General features: G+C 39.1%; 1 protein-coding gene across 1 annotated transcript in view; it reads left to right on the top strand.

The window, feature by feature from the left end:
* The window catches only part of TDRD9 (tudor domain containing 9), a 60,549-nt gene extending 46,795 nt beyond the window's left edge, over window positions 1-13,754 (top strand). Inside the window, exons 27-35 of the mRNA XM_030031617.2 lie at window positions 1,579-1,839; window positions 2,310-2,459; window positions 3,555-3,625; window positions 4,017-4,126; window positions 4,288-4,384; window positions 5,052-5,190; window positions 6,322-6,431; window positions 9,257-9,329; window positions 12,935-13,754. Of these exons, the coding sequence (XP_029887477.1) occupies window positions 1,579-1,839; window positions 2,310-2,459; window positions 3,555-3,625; window positions 4,017-4,126; window positions 4,288-4,384; window positions 5,052-5,190; window positions 6,322-6,431; window positions 9,257-9,329; window positions 12,935-13,030 (1,107 nt within the window). The 3' untranslated portion in view covers window positions 13,031-13,754. The remainder of the gene's footprint in view (window positions 1-1,578; window positions 1,840-2,309; window positions 2,460-3,554; window positions 3,626-4,016; window positions 4,127-4,287; window positions 4,385-5,051; window positions 5,191-6,321; window positions 6,432-9,256; window positions 9,330-12,934) is intronic.
* Window positions 13,755-21,946: the final 8,192 nt, after the last annotated feature.

Here is a 21,946-nt window from a genome sequence, read left to right as displayed (position 1 = left end):
GAACAAGTCCTGTTTCTTCGGGGACAACATAGTGGGATCTATCTCCCACATGTAATCACAGGAACAGTGGAAGGAGAGAGGAAATTGCTCTAATAGCTGCCTTTTGCTGCTTGTCGCTTTTGGTTATCAGTTTCTTTGCTGTCCATCAGTTCTAGGAGAAGTAGAACTTCTCCCTAGAAGGAGAAAGTTCCTCTATTGTCTGCTTATATGTAAAGCTCAGGAGTAATAGGCTGAGCAGTCGGTCAGCTTTGTTTTATTCTGAAGAACCTCTGAGCAAATGGCAGAGGCTTATACAGCCTAGAAAACAGCTCAGAGAGGAGAAACTATCAATGACTATTTTAATCTATTGTTCTCTGCTTAAACCTGGCTGCTCCTGCTTACGGATAAGTGGGAGCATGCTATCTCTTGTCTGCATGGCACAGCTCTTCAGTGGCAAGTATCTTGCATACAGTTACTGTGCAGAGTGTTTTTGCTCCATCAAAGCTCCTGCTCTGCTACTCTATTAGTTACAGGACAAATACATAGGAGATAACCTGATACAAATTTTGCAAAGCTAGAAGTCACTGTTTTCCTTTGTGCTGCTTTGCTGCTGTTTGAACTACTAGCTTTACTTGGATCTTTTCAGAGAGGACTCCCTTAATAAATTAAGTGACCTGTAACACAAATCTGAGGGACTTCATAGCTAGTTTTTCAGAAGAATAATTCTCTTGAGCTATATTTACAAATAAAATAACTAGACTTTCAAGTGAAATTCAGCTTTTCAGTCCTCATTCAGATATTTTTAAGCTAATCAAAACAGGTGTATCATACTAACTTTATTCTCTGAATTGTTTAATGATGAAAATGAGAAATGAACCAGCAGAAGTATAGTTCTATTTTATTTATCTTTTCTTAGTATTAGATCTTGACAGGGTTAATTTTGTTTGGTTTTCTTTTATAATTGATTTAAAAAAAAAAAAGTAGAATTAATTTTGGCAGGAAGCATCCTTTTTTATGTTTTCTTCAGTTGTATTAAAGGGAAATGTATTTCCACTTCAGGCCTATCTTTTAATGACCAGCTAGGAAAAAAATAGGGTATCTGTTGTAAATTCATTCAAAGGCATAATGACAGGTAGTGATTGTGGAAAGGGGTTAAATGAGAACTTAATTACTCTTGCCTGCCAGGGACAAAATAGCTGCAGTGGTCTTGCCAAGTTTTCTGTTACCTTAGTTGATAAGAACTGTGGATTGCAAAGTTTGGTTTTTTTTTTTTCCAGAGAAGACATCTCTACACTCCTAAGATTTTAATGTGGATGGTGAATTAATACCAAATTATCTTTTATTTATGCTATGTTTACTCTGATTCATTAGCAGCTATGTACAATATTGAAGTGATATGAGATGTAATGTGTAGCTGTGTTGGCAATGACAGAATAGGAATTATGCCAGTATTTACAGCAGTCCTAGGAATTAACATAAGCCACTGCAATAGTTACGAAGTCATTTATAGTTATTAATTCAAGCAGCTTGAGAAAATGAAAGATTTTTTGTGCTGATTCTCTACTCAGACAAGTGTTGTTTTCAATGTTTTTCCTCTAGGCTTTAGAATTCAAAATGTGCAAGATGCGTCCATCTGCAAAATCTATTGTATGTGGGGAATGGTGGAGTTACAGTGCTACCCAGAGATTTGCCTCACTAGTAAATGGCTATACTCTTCTAGTAAAGGTGTATTCACTTGTGCATAGTGTTCTGCATGTGGATGTTTTCCATTACTCAAGGTGCAAAAAGCTTGTGAATATTCGAGATGTGCTTATTGAAGAATGTTATGCTGAACTAGCAGAAGAATCATACGAATCCCAAGTATGTATTGAGTAAGCTGCTTCTACTTTTCTTATACTAATTTATTTCAGCTCAGGCTATCTGAAGTCCTGAGAAGTTGAGCTGAAGTCTTGACTAATGCCATGGATTCGGCAAGATTACTACTTGAATGGGACAATATATTTTTACATGTGTGCATAATTCATGTTGAGCTGTTAGCCAAAAGCATTGCTGCTTTGAGACAGCAGCATCTCTTTTTGGAAGAGATGTTTACCAGGAGATAACTGCATCAGTTGAACTGCTCCACTGTTTTTTGAAACTTTGAAAAAATGTAACTCTTTCATAGTTGTAACTGTCTTCCATTTTTGTTTTATCACCTTTCAGATTATGTAAGAACATTGTTTTTTGTGTTCGTATGCGAGTATGCATGTTCTTTGTGTAGGACCTTTTTTGTAAAATTTTTGAAAAACATAGCTGTTTCATGGTTTTAACACTCTTCCATTATTATGTAGCAAAGCCATGATTTGCTCAAGGGATTATTTTTGGACCAAGTAAAGAAAGAAGAGAAAATGCCTGTATCTTCAAGAGAAGAAGAAAAGCATCTCATTGAAAGATTGTTAAACTGTTTTTCTGACAATAAATCTGATGTGCCAACCCATAAGGTAACTTGAGTGGTGGTTTTGGTATGTCATTACATGACCCTGCTTCTCACATTGTTAGAATGGAGATGAAGACTGAAAGTATCTTTAATAACCAAACCATGTTTGATGCCTTTCATAGTACATTCTACCTTCTGTTGGTAGAAAGCCATAATGTGACCACCATTGCAGACTAGACTATTGCAGCTTTTAACAAAGTTTTGAAGTATAGCCTAAGAGCTAAGTGAACCAATTCTTCTAACACATTCTAAGGCAGCACTTCAAACCATTGCAGAATGAAGATAAAATTGAAAAACTGAACACAGTGTTTCCACACATAGTAGTCTTCATCGTATAAGCTACAGCAAAAAGCAAGATTAAAACCCTATCAATTTTTCAGAAAATTTAAACATGGTTTTTACTATACACAGTGTTTTGTTCTTCCTCAGCTAGTGATAGGTAAGCAGCTAGGATAGGTGATGCAGTGAACACTTCAGTAACTGATAACAATGAAACAGTGGGTGTTTCTTCCAATTCCAAATCCAGAATTTATTCTGACTTACATATTTTGAGATATATAGTCACTATTAAGCTGGAATATGAAACATGAAAACATGTGTCCTGTTCTCCCTTCTGATTACAAGTTAAACCTTGTCTACATTATAATTATTTTCCTATTTCAGACCTGACAAAATTTCAGGCTTTCAAGCACCTAATCAAGCTCAGTTTACCCACAGGAGTAATCCTGTTTAACTACTCACTTTCATAAACTACTCACTTTCATAAAGTGAGATATTTTCAGGATCAAAGACCTGCTTGTGTAAACAAAAATGACCTGATTTTGTGAGGTGCTCTATGAAGTCTGAACTTATGTGTTTTAAGCCAGGGGAAAGTTGTGAATCCCCAGCACCTGTGACAATATATTATTTTTGTTTAGGTGCCTCAACAAGCAACATTTGCTTTAGATGGGTGAAATGAACATGCTGTTTATCAATTTATCAATTCAGTGTTGCTCAGTACATGCTGAAATGTGTTTTGGTTTTTATTTATAAAGGATTTTGATTTAGAGAGATCCAGGTGCTGGCTAACTAGAATATCATTTGTTCTTTCTTTTTGAAGGTAACAGTTTCTGGCCCATTCAGTCCTTATGAGGTGAAATGCTACAGTATGACTAGAGTATCCCAGTTCAGGTAGGCGAAGACTTCTACTGTGAAGTATAAGCACATTCTCAGCTGTTATTTTTGATAAATAGGCAAACCCCATCCTAGTTACTCTTAGAGATTTTTACAGAATTTTTATTCATAGAAAAGACCTGCAGGTAATCAGACCTGAATTGCATTAATATGCACACTATTGCTATGTAAAATTGTAAGAACAGTTTTATTAAAGGTGTTTTAATGTCTTACAGAGAGATTATTTATTAACCATCATCTACATCTGCTAAATGGTATTCAGGTAATCTTCAGCCAGTAACTGCTATCCGTTGAAGTTGCATTGTGAATTTAAAATAATTCGGTTTTTTACATGTTTGGATGGTTTTTGTTCTTTTATTGTTGAAAATATTTCTTACTTCCTCCCCAGAAGTGCTTTCATACAAAAGGAAAGTGTAAACTCTGTTGTTGTCCATGATACTCCAGAAGATCCCTTTCAGCAGTTGTTGGTTGCTGCTTCTTTATCAGCAAATGCATCTGGTAATGCCTAATAAAAATGTTTGGACAGTTTCTCTAGACTTTTGTTTTTATATGAATAGTTCTATGTTACATCTCTTTGATGTTTCATTTTCATTAGATACTCCTTAAATTGATTTTTTCTTTTTTTTTCTTTTTTTTTTTTCTTTTTTTTTTGGTGACAGGATCTACTGTGATTTTAGAGGAAACATCTTTGATGCCTCCTATTCCTGGCCTGCTTGCACTCCTCAGTATGCTGTTTGCTCCTGCTATAGAACTCAGGTATTCATGTGTTTTTAAAAGTGGTATTTTTTTTTAGGATCCTCACAAATTGGTGACAGATTTTTTTTTTTCCCCTGCTTTCAGCATTTAGTATGTTCCTGTTAATGTAATTCTTGTATCTTTTATCAGTTTTAGTATAGTATGTAGGTAAGATAACTTGTTTCATGTACTTAGGAATCAGTGCTGCAGGTTACACCCTCACGATAAGGCAGTATGTTTCCTCACAATCGTGCTGGAAGCCTAGGAAGATGAACTGTACAACTGGGCAAGTTTTAAATCTATGTGAGGAGAGGAACTTGAGTGATTTCTGTAAAAGCTGAGTTCTGGCAGTTGCATTACTGTTGTGTTTTGTTTAAATTCTTTTATCTGTAGACTGTCATTTCAACATAGTGAAGCTAGCTTTCCTTAATTAAAGTTTCATTCTGCATATGTATGATTTTCTTTTTAAGTTTTATAAGTATATGTTTTCATAACCAGAACTTGTTTCATTGCTATATTTAAAAAAAAACCAGTATGACTAGGTGTGAATGCCTCTCAACTGTTTTACCTTCTTTAAAACACCTGTATCTTGCTTGGCATGGCTTAGACAAATTCATTTAAGTTTCTCTTCATAGGAGTTTAGTTTCTTCGTGTCTAGGAGAGACTGTTTTCTTTCTTTTTCATATAGGGTTGATAAAAGTGGAAGGTATTTTACTGGTGTTCTGTGTGGTTTGGGTTGGAGTCAGACTTGTGGTGCTCCACTGCTTCCAGAAAATGACATAGAGCTGACATTTGATGTGCGTTTTGGAGTGGAAGACATATCGGAGGTAAAACATGCGTTAGAATTTTTGCTATGGTAGGAACTAAATAGAATTCAGTGCATATGGTAGGAACTAAATAGAATTCAGTGCATCAGAGCTTGTTAAGTCTTAGAGTTAATAAGAAAACTTGTTTTAAGTTCTGGGTTTGGGTTTTTTTAGTGTACTACCTGTCCATAACCTTGGATTCTTGTCAGAAAAAAAGTAACGCCCCCATACGCTTTGAACAAAGTAAAATATTATAGAACAATACATCATATACTTTTCAAAACAAAAGCATCGTTTTTGCACTAATCAGATGTCAATACTTGTTAGTTATGTTCTTAGGATTATTGTGCGTTTTACTGATCAGCTTAGCATCACTCCTTTGCAATCTTCAGTTTGACTTTATAGTTCTGATAAGTCATCTGTATCAAGCTACTTCTCTCAGAGCAGATCAACCAACCAAACAACAAACCCCCCTGTATTCTTCTTTACAGACTTTTTGCAACTTGTAGTCTCTAGAGATCCATCAGAGGGAAGTATGTACATAGAGCTTACTGTCCTGCATAACAGAGTATATTTGACCTGTGCTTTAGATTTGACATGTGCTTTAGACAGTGAAGGACCTCACATGCCCTGATTAGTTCTATGTACCGAGCAGGTACGTTAGGTGATGACCAGTGTTTCTAGAGGCTTTTTAAGGACATAGTAGACATGCTGGTACACATATCTGTGAGCTATTCTGAAAGAACTGACTTGGAGTGTGTGATGTCTGTATTTGTGGCACCTTAACCAGAATGGGTAACACCAAGTTGTTGTACATGTGAAAATTATGGACAGATAGAGAAAATCCTTGAAACTTGTACAGAAGGAATTCTGTGTTGGAAAAAAACATGCAAGTGGTAGCCTGTATGTTTTATGGCGTAGCTGAGTAACCTTGAAGATTGTGATATTAAGTGGCTGAACATTAACATCTGTGACCAGCAGAGATGCATCTGGAGAAAGAAGTGTTTCTGAAGCTTCAGATGTTTTTGCTTATGTTAATAATATTCCAGTTGAAGTTCAGTGGTGTGGGTGCCATGACCACCTTCATGTCAGTATAATATAATACAGAACTAGTTTAGAGTGCTTTATATTTTGTCACTGGTGTTGTTACAGATAAACATCCTAAGGACAGCCATTAATAAGCTGCTCTGTGAATGTGCAGTGTGTTCTGGACAAGAGAGAATGACACAGCTGCAGGAAAACATTCGTCAGAAACTTCTATGGTAATAATTCTGTAGAAATAAGATCTGTTTCACAGTCTCAGCAAAAACAAAATGATTGCTTGAAGCGTAGCTCAGATTAGGCTTTGGGGAAATAATATATGTTCTTGTTTAATGATGCATTTCATTTACTTTGTTTATAAAGCAGTATACTTAACAACTTCAGACTTCTTGCGGAAGCACTGGTTCTGCAGGGAAGCTGATCGCTTAAGAGTCATAGAACCTAGGCTGTAAAACCTGTTCTACAGGATACCAGTTCTGATGTATCTTTTGCTCTGCGCACCCAGGACAAAGCTAATAGTCCTTTGGCATAAGAGTGCAGAAGGATTTAGAATTCTTTCTCCTTATACGTTAAATTTGAATTCTGTGTGTTGCCTTTCCTCCCTCAACAGACCTGTGTAGGATATGTGTTGGCCAAGTTAACTGCTGGAAGTCCCAGGTTAATTTAGGAATTGAAGTAAGGTCACTTCCCTTTTTTGTTTGTTTGGTTTTTTGTTTGTTTTGTTTTTCTCCAGCAGGCCTCCCTGCTGCTCGTAACTGAAGCAGTGGTTCTGAAAAGACTATTGTGAGTCAGTGCAGCCAGTCTTGAGAATTTCTTCAGCTTGCAGTGTGTGGGAAGTGTTTGGAGGAGCTAGTTCATCAAAGTATCCCTGTAACAGCTCCTTCTAATGTCTGCCACTGCTGAGCATGTTGTGAAAAATCTTCCCTTGTTTGTAAATGTAGTGTGTATTTTATTGCTGTCTGTATCATCAGTAGACTTTTCTCATCCTTACCTGGCTTTGTACTGAACAGATTTTAAAAAAGAGCTCTGGCTCAGCCATGAATTAAGAGTTCTGTTATGCTCTCTAGTATTGGCCTCATCTCTGGGAAATGTGACCTTTTTAGCGAATAGATCTTTTCTTAAGTAACTGTATGCCAGTGAGGCAGTTCCTCATGCTGATAAAGATCAGAAGCTTTTAAGCTTAGCTGCCCTTACCCTAGGTTATCAAAATGATTATCAGAGCAGCTGTTTATGCTGAGTTTTCAGGTGCTTCTGGTTTTTGAATATACCTGCTCAGCTGATTTATTTTTTTTCCCATCTGTGAAAAAACTATTACATTGACTTCACTTGAAAGCAAGTACCCATACTTCTTATTTCCAAAACTTGAAAGGTAATTCAGTGTGGTGCATTTTGTAATAAATTAACAAGTGCAGGGAGAGTCAGCCTCACCTTTTGAGGCACTGGAAATGAAATTAGAAGAACATAAACAACTGCCAGAAGATGTGGAGATACTTATTATATGTTAGCTGACCAGCAGACATGTTGGATATGACAAGGGAGAAAGGTGATTATTTTTGGTTTGGGTGCTACACTGTGCATGCCACCAGTGGGTCAGCTGCTCTTCTCTCTGAGATATGGCAGCTTCCAGCCAGCTGTTGCAGTGGGCTGTGTGTGCCTCGAGAATGTGGTGGTACAGCTTCACAAAGGCTGTACCTCAGAGATGCATGCTGCTAGCACTTTGAACTGGAGGAGCACCAGCGCAGGCTGATGGCAAGCTGTTCGTGTTTCACATCTGCAAAACTGGGTAAAATACCAGCTGTTGAGCATACTTCTGATGCAATATTTAATTTCCTGTTCATGTCTACATACCTCAGGCCGGTTGGTGTCTGCATTGCCTTTGGACGCTGCCATGTAGTACCACGTGTAGACTTCAAAGCTGAGTGAAGGTTGCTTGCGTGATTCGTGTGGTAACAAGGGTAGGGAGAAGTCAAGGGAAGTGGATAGGCAGAAAGAAGCAAAACTACACAACCTCTCTGGAAGTGACTGTGACAAAAACAGGAGCTCATGCTTGGACATCAACACTTACATGCTAAATTCAAGGCACAAAAATGTCGCTGCTCTTTCTTTAGACGTGAATACTTGCTACTGTTTCAGCACCTTTTTTGGGTTGATGTTTCAGACATCTCCAGCCAGTTTGGAGGGGGAAGGAGCAGCCTGCACAGATCCTTGGCGCAGGTCCTCAGATTGACGTGTTCCCCAGTTCAGTCAGTGCTGACTGCCCAAATTGGTCATACTCATCAGCCTTTTGGGCTTTTTTTTCTTTAGGATTTTATGCCTTTCTGTCATAGCATTTTCTCTCTGGTTGTTGTCATGATGTTGTCTTTTCCTTTGTGCAAAATCTTTCTTTGTTTTTAATATTTTTTTGTGATTGTACTTTGGTTTATGTCTTGGAAAAAAACTGACCTTTTTTTAATAAGTAAATATGCAAAAATCTAGCCTGAACAGTCTTTCATAACTTTTTTCCATTTTTTGAAAGCTAATTGTATTTACAACATGTCACCACTACTTAAGACTAAAATCAGTGTTTGAAAAACACATCTAGACAGAATTAATTAAAGTCTACTACTGTTGTACTTTGCACAGCTTGAGGAAATAACTGGAGCAGACAGACAATCTATAGTAATTGAGTTGTCATGCAAAACAAAATACCCTAAAAATAGCTGTATTATAGATTCTAGTGAATAAGCATGCGTAAAACTTACAGAATAAATGACAGTTGCAAATTCTAGTACTTTGTAAATGAAAAAAACAACATTATTTTCTTTAAAAGAAAATATATTGTGATACACTTAACATCCCTGTGAAAATTTGTATTTTGACTTCTTACACTAGAGGGGCAAAGTACAGAGAAGTGAACAAATCAGACTAGATTAACAAAGAAATTTAAGATTCCCTTCAGCACAGACACCTCATAAATGCTGAGTTGTATCTAATATAAAAATTCCTCTGTCTTTATAATTAATCAAATATAAGTGTATTTCTTAAGGCTATTTTTATGTAATTTCAGTTTAATCTGCAAATCAAAACCTCGAGATATAGTTGTTCCTACATGGTATGAGAAGCCATATGCGTGGAATCAGGTAAGGGTATAAAGATAATTCCCCCGCTCCCTTAACAAGAGTAGTTAGAGTACCCCAGTATGGTTAGTTAAGAGTGGTCAAAGGGAGAACTTCCTTTGGAAGGATGTCTTTTTGAGTATTGAATTTAAAAACACTGAAAGCACCATAGAGTTGAGTTTTAAGGGATAGGAGCTGTTGTATATACATCATTCTCTGTTGATATCCTATTTTTGTAGAGTTTATGTGGTTTGTTGGGTGGTTTGTTTTTTAATTTTGTGTATACCAATATATACTTTGTGAACACTTCATGATTTTTAAGTTGAGAGAGATTGTCAAGGCAACTTGACATTTGTTGGAATTTAAAATTTTGTGTTCGTCTTTCTATTAAGCAGCTGTGGCCTAAAAGAAAGAGACTGGTATGTTTTCCTTGTTTAGGGTTTATCTGAATGCAGTGCATTTTAGTTTTGTTTTGGGTTGCTGTGCTTTCAGGTGGCTTTTCCTTTTTATGCAGGCAGAAACATGGCTTGCTTTAGTATGAATGTGGTGGGATCAGATAGGAGGGCAGTTTTCTCAAAACAAACAGAGAAGGACTGGTGGGAGATGTGGTGGTTGGAGGCCATCTCAGGCTTAGCGACCATGAAATGATAGAATTTTCTGTTCTTGGTGAGGTAAGGAAGGGGGTCAGCAAACCCACTATTATGGACTTCCAGAGGGCAAACTTTGGCCTGTTCAGGACACTGGTTGAGAGAGTCCCTTGGGAGACAGTCCTGAAGGGCAAAGGGTTCCAAGAAGGCTGGACATTCTTCAAGAAGGGAAGTCTTAAAGGCTCAGGAGCAGGCTGTTCCCATGCGCTGCAAGACAGACTGCCAGGGAAGATGACCGGCCTGGCTGAACAAGGAGGTTTTGCTGGGACTCGGGGGGGGGGGGGGGGGGGAAGGGGGGGGGGGGGTGTGGAGTTTACCGTCTTTGGAAGAAAGGGCAGGCAACTCAGGAAGAGTACAGGGATCTTGTTGGGTCATGCAGAGAGGAAATTAGAAAGGCGAAAGCTCAGCTAGAACTCAATCTGGCCACTGTCATAAAAGACAACAGAAAATGTTTTTACGAATATGTTAACAATAAAAAGAGCCAAGGAGAATATCTATCCTTTGCTGGATGCAGAGGGGAACTTTGCCACCAAAGATGAGGAAATGGCTGAGGTACTTAATGCCTTTTTTGCCTCAGTCTTTAATAGTGAGACCAGTTATCCTCAGGGTACTCGGCCCCCTGAGCTGGAAGACAGGGATGGAGAGCAGAATATACCCCCCTGTAATCAAGGAGGAAATAGTTAATGACCTGCTACGCCACCTGGACACTCACAAGTCTATAAGACCAGATGGGATTCATCTGAGAGTACTGAGGGAGCTGGCAGAGGACCTTGCCAAGCCACTCTCCATCATTTGTCAGCAGTCCTGGTCAACAGGGGAGGTCCCAGATGACTGGAGGCTTGCCAGTGTGATGCCCATTTACAAGAAGGGTTGGACGGAGGATCTGGGGAACTACAAGCCTGTCAGCCTGACCTTGGTACTGGGGAAGATTATGGAGCAGTTCATCTTGAGTGCGCTCACATGGCATGTGCTGGACAACCAGGGGATCAGGCCCAGCCAGCATGGGTTCATGAAAGGCAGGTCCTGCTTGACCAACCTGATCTCCTTCTATGACCAGGTGACCCACCTAGTGGATGAGTGGAACTCTGTGGCTGTTGTCTACCTGGATGTTAGTAAGGCCTTTGACGCTGTCTCTCATGGCATACTCCTTGAGAAGCTGGCGTCTCATGGCTTAGACAAGTGTACTCTTCGCTGCGTAGAAAAATGGCTGGATGGCTGAGCCCAGAGGGCTGTGGTGAATGGAGTTAAATCCAGTTGGCGGTGGGTCACAGGTGGTGTTCCCCTGGGCTCAGTATTGGGACCAGTTCTGTTTAATATCTTTATCAATGATCTGGATGAGGGGATTGAGTGCACCCTCAGTAAGTTTGCGGATGACACCAAGTTGGGCGGGAGTGTTGATCTGCTCGAGGGTAGGAAGGCTCGACAGAGGGATCTGGACAGGCTGGATCGATGGGCTGAGGCCAATCGTATGAAGTTCCACAAGGCCAAGTGCTGGGTCCTGCACTTGGGTCACAACAACCCCATGCAGCACTACAGGCATGGGGAGGAATGGCTGGAAAGCTGCCCGGCAGAAAAAGACCTGGGGGTGCTGGTCGACAGCCAGCTGAGTATGAGCCAGCAGTGTGCCCAGGTGGCCAAGAAGGCTGACGGCATCTTGGCCTGTATCAGAAATAGTGTGGCCAGCAGGAGCAGGGAGGTGATTGTTCCCCTGTACTTGGAACTGGTGAGGCCGCACCTCGAGTCCTGTGTTCAGTTTTGGGGCCCTCACTCCAGGAAAGACATTGAGGTGCTGGAGCGTGTCCAGAGAAGGGCAGCAAAGCTGGTGAAGGGCCTGGAGCACAAGTCTTATGAGGAGCAGCTGAGGGAACTGGGGTTGTTTAGTCTGGAGAAGAGGAGGCTGAGGGGAGACCTCATTGTTCTCTACAACTGCCTGAGAGGAGGTTGTAGTGAGGTGGGTGCTGGTCTCTTCTCCCAAGTAACAAGTGACAGGGCAAGAGGAAGCGGCCTCAGGTTGTGCCAGGGGAGGTTTAGTTTGGATATTAGGAAAAATTTTTTTATTGAAAGGCTTGTCAGGCATCGGAACAGGCTGCCCAGGGAAGTGGTTGAGTCGCCATCCCTGGAGGTATTCAAAAAGTGTGTAGACAAGGCACTTCAGGACATGGTTTAGTGGGCATGTTGGCAGTTGGACTCGATGATCTTAAAGGTTTTTTCCAACCTAAACGATTCTATGATTCATAAAGCTGAAAAGCCTGTCTTCCTACTCTGTTAGAAATCTTAACGTTTCTTTCTGTAAGGGTCTCTGCAGGCCACTAGATTTCCTGACGAACAAGTGCATTTTCTTAATTGAAAGGGGGTGAGGGGGTGAGGAATTACTGAGTGTAGGAGTAAGATTTCTTACACGCACCCTCCCTGTGCCTCTCCCACCACGAGGCATAAAAATGATGAGTTCAGGTCTCCCTTCTTGAAAAGATTGGCAACAGTGAATGAGCACCAAGGGCACATACTTCTAGTAGGCATTCACTGAGGGGGTAGAATATGTCATGATATACTGCCTTAAGCCAAAGTGTTTCTGTTTTCATTATTTCAAATTCGGTTATCCTTGGTATGAAGATAATCTCCTATTCAGTTATATTGGTGTTTAGCTTTCATAACAAGTTAATGTATAGGCCTTGGATCAGGATTTCCCCCACTGTATCTGAAATGAAGTCTGAAGAATCTCAGGACATCTTTCTTACATAATCACATAAAATACTACCTGTAATGCATTGGAATTGATTATGGAATAGTATTCTGACTCAGGCAAACCATGAGATACAGCATTTTAGAGTACTGGCTCTTATGTTGAAATGTGTGGAATGGAACTGAAATTCCTGTATTAAGTGAAACTGTTAAAACTCTTCAAGACTGTTTTCCTTAACTATGTTATATAGGAAAACATTATTAAGAAAGCATTCTGACTTTCATCTTGTTTCTTTTGATTAGGTGGATTCTCAGCATATCATTGACCAGTCTGAAAAGCAGCATGAAAGACAAAATGGTCTTTATCAGCTACATAAGCTTGTTGTGTTGAATGTTTAAGTATTTCTAGAAGTCTTTCAGAGTCGAGTTATTGCAACTAGTCTAAAAATTATTTGTCTTCTATGTAACTCTTGGGTGCTTGTTCTGCAAGACTGTTCCTTAAGATTAGTGTAAGTGTACTGAAATACAGTTTGGAATATGTTAATGGTTTTTTTAGAGTTAAGGTTTGGGGACCTAGAGCAGACGAGTTTATAAAACAAACTGACATAAAGCAGGATGCAATTTTCATTTTAATAATACTTCTGAGCAGGTTTATCACAAGGTACATTAAAGACAAAGCAAATCTAGGTTTAGTTGTTAATTTTCTGTCTAAAAGCTCATAAGCCATGGGGCATGATTTGTCTTTAACTGCAAGTTGCATTTTCTTTGTCATTAGTCTTTCAAAAAGCCATACGACAAAGGTGTTTGGGGCTTTTTTTAACCAAAAACTAGACGTCAGAGGAAACTGATGTAGATTATGTTCTGATCCAAACTATAATTTCATATACTGGATAAAATTTGTCATTCATTTTTCATACATACATAATTTCTTTTCCTGTATGGCAGAAGAATGCTTTTGAATTACTGATTTGTGGCACCTTTGTTTCATCCTTTCCTCTTATTTTTGCCCTAATTGGTCCTAAAATTAGTCCTAAAAATGAGGTCAGTGGTTTCAGAATAAAATGCAGAAGTGAAATAAAATGTATTTGTCTCTTCTCTTGTGCGGTCATGCTTAATAAAAGCTAAATTTAGTTATTAATGGTATGTGATTGCAGTCATGAAATACATGAATACAAAAACAGTATGTGGAAAACTATTAATCTTTTCACTGTTCACTCAATGATTTGAAGATCATGTAATATCCAGTCATCCTCTGAAGAACAGACAGAATCAATGGTCACCATAAAAAAAAAAGTGGCAGATTTGGGGAAAATAAGGGGGTGCTTAAACTAAGAAATTATTATAAGTTGTACTTAAACAGAGGGGCAACTGTATAATAGGCAATTTCAGTGGCTTATTGTAAGCATTACTTCCTTAGACCCATTTTACTTATCCTTGTGAATTACAAAACATCGTACTTTATACAGTGAGATAAGTTTAATAGAAAAATTGCATCTCCAGTGGCTTAGACAACACTTTCTCAGCTGAGTGTTGTGTGCAAATTAAGTGTTGCAGTTAAACACCTCTGGGGGCAAATGAAACAGGCAGAATGCCAAATCTTTGCTTTGCCTATTAATGATGGGAATTTCTGTAGGAAAAGGTAGCTTGGTAATACCAAAAGGTATGATATAAATAATGTAACTTACTGTGATTCCTTGTAAGCAACGTTGAAATTGAGAGTTGAGAGGAACAGAATATATTTTCCATATTGTGGGTTTGTTGGTGGTTTTATTTTTAATCCTATGGATAATGTGTCCTGGTGTGTTCCTGTGCCTGTGCTGCCATCTGGTGAGGGGCTACTGATGTGCTGCTTGTTCCCCTGTGAAGGTCTATGGCATGTTGTCATGCTTTCAGTAAAGAAGAGGTACTCCGTGATGGCTCATGTCATAAAAAAAATGAAAGGTTTCTACTCTTGTCCTTATGATGAGAGGAATAGATAATGCTAAGTCCCCCACAGTCCAATAACCCATAACCTGCCATTGGTCAACTGAGACATGAGAACTGTGTATTAACTCTTAAAAGATCCTGATTTTGTCCTGGGTACGTAATACGCCTGCAGATGTGATACATGACAGATTATCCGTGAAGGAAACAGAGCATCTTACAGGTTAGCCTTGCTGGCAAATGTTATTTATTGCCAGATGAAAATGTAGTACTAAAATTTTAAAAGCAGCAGTTGTATTTTATTGTTTGATTTAGGTTTCAGCAGCATTGCAAAGTCACTTCAACAAGTTTAAGGTAAACAGCTTCAGGATTTCTCCCTTCAAGGTTAATAATATGTAGCATTGGAGAAAGAAGTACTGTAAAATAGTAGTGTCTTTGGATGGCTACAGACCTGCTCTTAGTCAGCCTTGTGCCTTCCAGGGGTTACTTCCATAAGAAAAAAAGGCCATGACTGCTTGTCAAGATCCCTTTTATCTCCAGGTGCTCACCAACATCTAGCAGAATGAGATTTCACTTACCACAGTTTGAGTGATCATCCACATTTATGTATTTCTTCCATCACTGAGTCCAAGGTAGAAATATTTGAATCTATAAAAGGTCAGATTAATCCTCTTGAATGCCTCCAGTAGTAATAATAGTGACAAATTGTATTGATAGGTGCCTCTAAAGTCTGAAAACATGTGCATTCACTATTATTCATAATTTCCCCCCCAGCTACAATGAAATCAGGTAGCAGTGTTAAATCAGAAGGAATTTTTTTGCCATTGCATGTAACTTATTTTTGAATTTACTGCCACAGGCTGTGCTAGAAACCAAATATATAAACAAATCCAAAAAAGACTCGGAACTCCAGGGAAGGCAGATCCTTCAATAGCTGTTAAAATTGAGGAACTCAAACTCCCTACCCTACTGAAATCCAGAACCTGAGAAAATACACTGAAAGAATGCCTGTTTTTATCCTTTCCCAAGCGTTTCCTTTTGGCAGATGTAAGGGTGAATATTCTTTACATATCCTTTTGAAGATGGTGTAACAGATCAGACTAATAATTCTATCTGTGACTAAAACATTCTGGAACCAGCAATAGTAGAATTACTTAGTGTGGATGATCACTAATAGAATGAGATGTCATTTAACTAAATCTACACTAATGTCCTGGTTTTGGCTGGGATAGAGTTAATTTTCTTCCTAGTAGCTGGTATAGTGTTGTGTGGTGCTTAGTTATGGGCTGGGGTTAAACAACAACAACTAAAGAGAATTACTCAGGATATGTAGTCTGTGTTTCTTGTCTTACTCTCTTCTACTGCCTCATAACTCTGCTTATATAGGATTCTGCAGTTAAAAGGAGGTGGACGCACAGCTGGTGTTCTCTGCCCTCAGGTCTTCTGTAGGAGGTGAAGGACTTCAGGGTGCAGGTGTACCATGCAAATACAGATATGCCTGGCCAGAAGGATTCCAACTACAGCATAAGGTGTATGCACCTCTGTAGCTGGATGTGATTACAGACAAATACATTCTAAAAAAATCCTCTAGTTGCTAATGTGGTCAATGACTTCTCATTTCTTCTGTAAATTAGTATCTGAAAAGAACTTCAATTAATTATGAATAATTTGAGCTGATAATAGATTTGGTAAATAGCACAGATACTCTTTTGATTTACACTGAAATCTTGCGTTTTTCCTAGATTACTGCGTACACTGGTTACATCTAGATTAGAACAAATAAATGAGGTTCACAGAAGACTTTTGTCTGCCAGCCTATTCATTCAGTCTTCAGATCAGTAAATAATAATAATAAAAAGGATAGTGTTAAAAAATGATAGAGCATGTGAAATGCAATACCTTTTGGAACTACAGTTGAAGAGATACACTATATGAAGCCTTGACTCTGGAGGAAATTTGAGAAGCCTAAAGTGGAGAGATAAATGTGTGTGCTGTATCTGAGAGAGTTTATCAATTTCTCTTTGTGAGGCTGTCACAACAGACAGTGATGTGGAATTTGTTGGGCTGGAACGATTTTAGCCTTAGTTTGAAGTCTGTCATTCTTGCCCCAAGAGACAGTGATAACATTACTATTCCTCAATGACAAAAAATATGTTCATAACCTCTTTGAGTTCTTTTAAGCTATTATGAACACACAGTGTTGGGTCAGCCCAAGCCAGCTGATTGTATTCAGTATCAATACCCTTCTTATTCAGTTAATATACCTTCAATGCCAATTAATATATCTCAGAGGTAGGATTCATCATCTTACTGAATTTAGCTATCTAAAAGACAGGCATCTAGTCTCAACTAGTTAGTTTAATAATTAGTAGTTAGTAAGTTAACAATTTAATAGTAACCAGAATTTTCTGAAAGGCATAGTATACATCCAGCATTCACAATGGTTGACCATGAGCTAAAAAATACTTAAGTTTTTTGTTTGGTTGGTTTTGATATTTCAAGTTCTGCTGTGTTTGATCTGCTGACAGAGAATACCGAGGTCAGGGTATATGCTGTGCCATCAGTTCCTCTCAGCTGATTACAGTGACAAGGGGCACAAGGGTGGGAAGCAGATGCTGTTAAGTTGCATACAAATGCTGCAGTGGTTACCAGACTGCAGAAACTGTGCAAGTTTAACTACCCTTTCTTTGAGGGGTGGGTGGGACCAAAACTCTTCTGTCAGAGCAGAGACCCACTGAGATGACAATGGCATTGAGGTATTTCGAGGTTAAAAGGTGCTGAATCCACAAGAATTGGGTGGCTGCCATAGGTGTCACGTCTCAGAGAAACAATCAGTAATGCTAAAAGCCCCAGTGCAAATGCTAAGAAAAACACTGATGCAAAATACTAGTGGAACTACTAGGTAGACTACTCTACAAGAAGGGCTGCTCACCTCTGCTTTTTTTCAGGATTCAGTTGGTTAATCCTTGCCTTTTTTTAGTTCTGCCGGAAATCTGAAGGGTTAGGTTCTGTGCATCACTGATCACCATTTTGAGACAGGGAAATCACATCTCAAAGCTGGCTGTATTGGCTAAGTCACCGCGTAGGTCTGTGGGTATTTGGCCAAGAAACTATCCTGTCTCAGCCTTGAAAGCATGACACAAAACATGCTAATCCAGACATGGCAAGTCTAGAGCAGCACTCAAATGACTTGGGAGAAGTTTCTGCAGTTACCTCTCCTTCACCTGCGGGGTGTGAGTTAGGAACAGATCCTGCACCTGGTACTCAAGAGTACAGTCTGGCTCTAGGCTGTAGGCACTGTAAGAGTGCAGGCTGAATATGGCTTTAGGCAAAGTAAGGTAAGTGGTTTGGCATCAAGAACTAAAATACAATTGGAAGAAGGCAGACAGGGTACATGAACACCGAAGTGCAGCATGAGTCCCAGACCTCGCAGAGACTGCAGGCAAGATAAACTGCTGATGTTTTTTAAGGGCATTAGAAAATGAAACAAAATTAATAATAAAAAACATCCTGACATACAAGTAGAAAAAGGGAACAAATGCCAGGATGAGTTAATAAAGCATGTGCATCTGATCAGCCCCACGGAGGACATGGAGTATGCTATAACCAATACACCAGCTTGTTGGCAGGAGGTGAAGGCCAGGGAGAGAGTGCTGTGTGCTGATGAGGTTAAAACAGTTCTCCATTCTTTAATACCTGTGGCACAAGAAGAAAGTCTGAAGGGATATATAGACTATCAGTTGAAGAGAAAAAACATCTGTCGGATATAACGTAGCTTTTGAATAACAAGTCAGAAATATCTTTCTTCTTAGATTTTTTCTTACCTGTCCTGTTACCCAAGCTGCATTAGCAAACCTACCTGTATTGAGGTGGTTTGGAGAAAATGCTGTCCTCAACAGGAGTCTGTTTTCTTCCACTGAGGTCTACTATGCTAGTCCTCTTCTGCTGATCCCACCTTGATGATTTTCGGGGTTGTCTTTTCCGCAGCCTGCCCAGCCCATGTTTCACTGAGTCTCATCCACTCCAAAGAGCCCTGTCTGCTCTGCCCTCGGGCATGGTGATGTCACCTTGCAGATATTGTTCTTCCTTGTTCTGGGGAAATCACTTCTAAGGAACAGAGAGGCGTTGTTCCTTTTCTTCTGTTCATAGCTGTCTTAATCACACCACTGTTCCATTATTTTTTCCTATGTGGTGTTCATTATGCTGGCTCAGTAGTTTCTTAGCTCATCAATTTTGCACTCTGTTCAAACTCAGTTGAAACGCCAGCATAAATAACTGGCCGAGTTTAAGTTACAGTAACAGTTAATAGAACAATATGACAGTCATCGCATCAAGGTGTTACTAACAATGGGGAGGGGGGAAGAAATGTGGAAATGCATCTTTCTCCAGAATTTAAGATCAGCTCAGTTTCAGCTCAGTAAGTCTGTATTGTTGCTTTAAGATCTTGTTTGTTTGGCAAGTCATTTTTCAACCTTGGCATATCTCAGAAATTCTCTGGAACCTCACAACAGTGAGAAATATCTAATGTTTCATTATTTGTTATTACCCTTTCTACAGATAACAAAGTGAGAAAGCGCAAAATAGGAGTGGTGGATTGTCAAATGTGGCGTTTCCCTTTCTCTTGGCTGGCCTTCCTGAGCCAGGCTTCTTGGCTGTATCCAAGGAAATAAGATCCTTCCTAAGAACTGCAATAAAAGCAATGTTGTTAAATTCAAGTTCCCTTCTGCCTTTCTGAGGAGTAAGACCTACTTAAAAGTTTAGTGAGGGAGACAGAAATCATGTGAGAGTGCCAATTAACACAACCTGCATTCTTGGCTGCTTACAGTGTCCAACAGTGTCAGAGCCTTACACAGCATCAAAGATGGCCTTAAATGTGCAACCAAGTGTTCTGGGGAAGTTCACAATTCTGTATTTTGTTGAGGGTTAGAAAGAACCATCCTACCCTTCCCATGGGCCCTTAAAGTACTGTACTTTAAAAACTAGCTGGGTTCTAGATTGGCTGGAGCTCTTAAAAATTATGTTTAATTGCAACTGTTAGGGTGCTTGCTACAGTCCTCAGTATTGGGTGTGTCTAGTTGGAATTCAGTCTTTTATTAGTTGATATTTTGGTAGCCACTAACACAATTCAGAGTTGCATAAATAAACGACCAGAGCCTTTGTTGGTGGATCCCCATGTTCTTCTATCGGGTAACACGGGAACCTGGACCACATGGTCCAGATTCCTGTACACTGCCCCACCCCTGCTTGAATCACAAAAATTCCTGCCTCACATCTCTCTTTACTGACACTAAAAGGTAGAAAACCACGTTGCAGCTACAGCTTTATAGTGTAGGCTTATAGAAGTTTCCCTTAGCCTCTAACTTTCTTTATAATAACTATCAGAGACAAGACATCAAAGGTCATTTTTCTGTAAATGCCTGCTAGCGCTAACAGCCTCTCCAGGCCAGAATTTCCTTTTTAGTCCAATCCCATAGATCACTAATCCACAAATATACAACACATCCCCTGTTTACCCCCAGCACTAAATAAAAGAGAGTAAGAGAACTGAAGACCATGTCCATTACCTCAGGATACTTGGCTATTTTGGCCAAGTCTTCTACTGTCATGTTACATGAATTGAGCAGTGGTGCATATTCTGGGATTGCATAGATCTTGTGTTTAGAGAGACTATAAAGAACAAAGTTTTATCATAAAAAATCTATTGTAAACTATAGCCATTGAACTACTTTTTACAGCAGGTAATGTGGCCCTAAGTCATAATCTCCCTATGTTTCAGAACAGTTTGCGGTAGCTTTTAATTTACTTCAGACAAAAACTACTTCAGATTATATTAAAACCAGTTACTGAAATTATCCTGAACTGGGAAAACTTTTATCAAAAGGTAGCCAGCTTAAGTTGGCTGCACATCAATACTTAACGTGAGGTAAATACAAGAATTATGTAATACCATGCTTGCTAAAAGATCTAAATTAAGTATAACTGGATTTATAGTTGTCAAGCAATCGCATGAGACTACATTGTTGTAGCAGAAAAATACAGAGGAAAAAAATTAAGGACTGTCTCAGTTCAAATAAATTGAAAAACAGTAACTTGAAATCTGGCAGCAATAAAACTAAGACAAAAACTTACATTTTAATGTGAAAATAATAATCATAGCATCATCAGTGAATGCTTTCAGAAGCATGACACAAAAGTGTTGAATTGAACTTGCTATCTTGCATGTATGGAAGTATGCAAGAAGTCCTTTACATTCTGATTCTAGTTTGCGATACAAAGGTTTGCAACATAGTATTACAGAACATCCATCTCTAGAAGCGTTTTACTATTGTTTGTACACTTCAGCTGAAAGCATTCATTTAGCAAGTGTGAAATCTGACTTCCAGAAGCACTCGTATACTCTCTGGAAGCTCACAAGTATTGCAGGCTGTGCTTCCCTGTGTAGGTTCCTCATCCTGTAGCACTGGCATCCTATGGGGGGTCTCTGCTAATGTATTGGCTTCAGTAACTATTCTAATTTTAGGACTTGCTATCAGCAGCAATCACTTTGGTTTTTTCCCAGTGTATTTTCTACCTTCTTATCTTCTACTTAATAAATAAAATCCAGGAAATATCTATTCCTTAGAGAACATGTAAAATAGTCACATTTGAAGTGTGCCTGATCAATTCCCAACTTAACTGGTGGTTGGGCAGGAGTCTGCACATGATTGCTATCCAGACCAAGTAGAACTAGTTCAAGAGAGAGCTAACATTTTAAACTAGAGCAAGCAGAGGAACTTCCTACCTCTATTTTATGTGATCTCTTGAAATATGTGCTGTGGAAGATACTGTCCATATCAAGAACCCTAATCAAATCTTTTCTACTTTCTTGTCTTTTAAATGTGCGCTTTTTGTCCTTATTAAAAAGCTAGACCAAAAAAGCCCCAGAGATATATATGCATTCTCTGTGCTGTTCATTTACTGACTATGCAGTCTAGATTTTCACTACTAACAGACCAAAAAAAAAAAAAAGCTTTGTAAATGTTGAAATATTGTGGACAGCTGTACCATTCCTTTTTTAAACACAAGTATCCAGGGAGAAAGTTAGCCCTGGGTGTTTTATTCTCTGTTTAGGAAGAAAACAAAATGAGAGAAGCAAAAGATTTTAAAACCCTCCATGGAGCACGTGAAAACCAAATACAGGAGGGAAAAAAGAAAACTATCACAGCCCACACGTGGGGCTCATCACTCTGACCGGCAAGGAGAGAGGAGACAAGTTTCATAAGCATTGCATGAAAAGGATGCGAACTCATCCAACTGTGAGAGAAGAAGTCTTGATTGCAGTTTTTTGGGGGGAGAAAGCAGTCCCAGCACTTTTTGGAGGGTAAGAGGAAATGGATACCTGCATTTGGAGCA

The sequence above is a fragment of the Aquila chrysaetos genome, chromosome 2 (genome assembly GCF_900496995.4).
Source record: "Aquila chrysaetos chrysaetos chromosome 2, bAquChr1.4, whole genome shotgun sequence".
NCBI classification, from domain to species: Eukaryota; Metazoa; Chordata; class Aves; order Accipitriformes; family Accipitridae; genus Aquila; species Aquila chrysaetos.
This window is presented reverse-complemented; position numbering and strand designations above follow the sequence as displayed.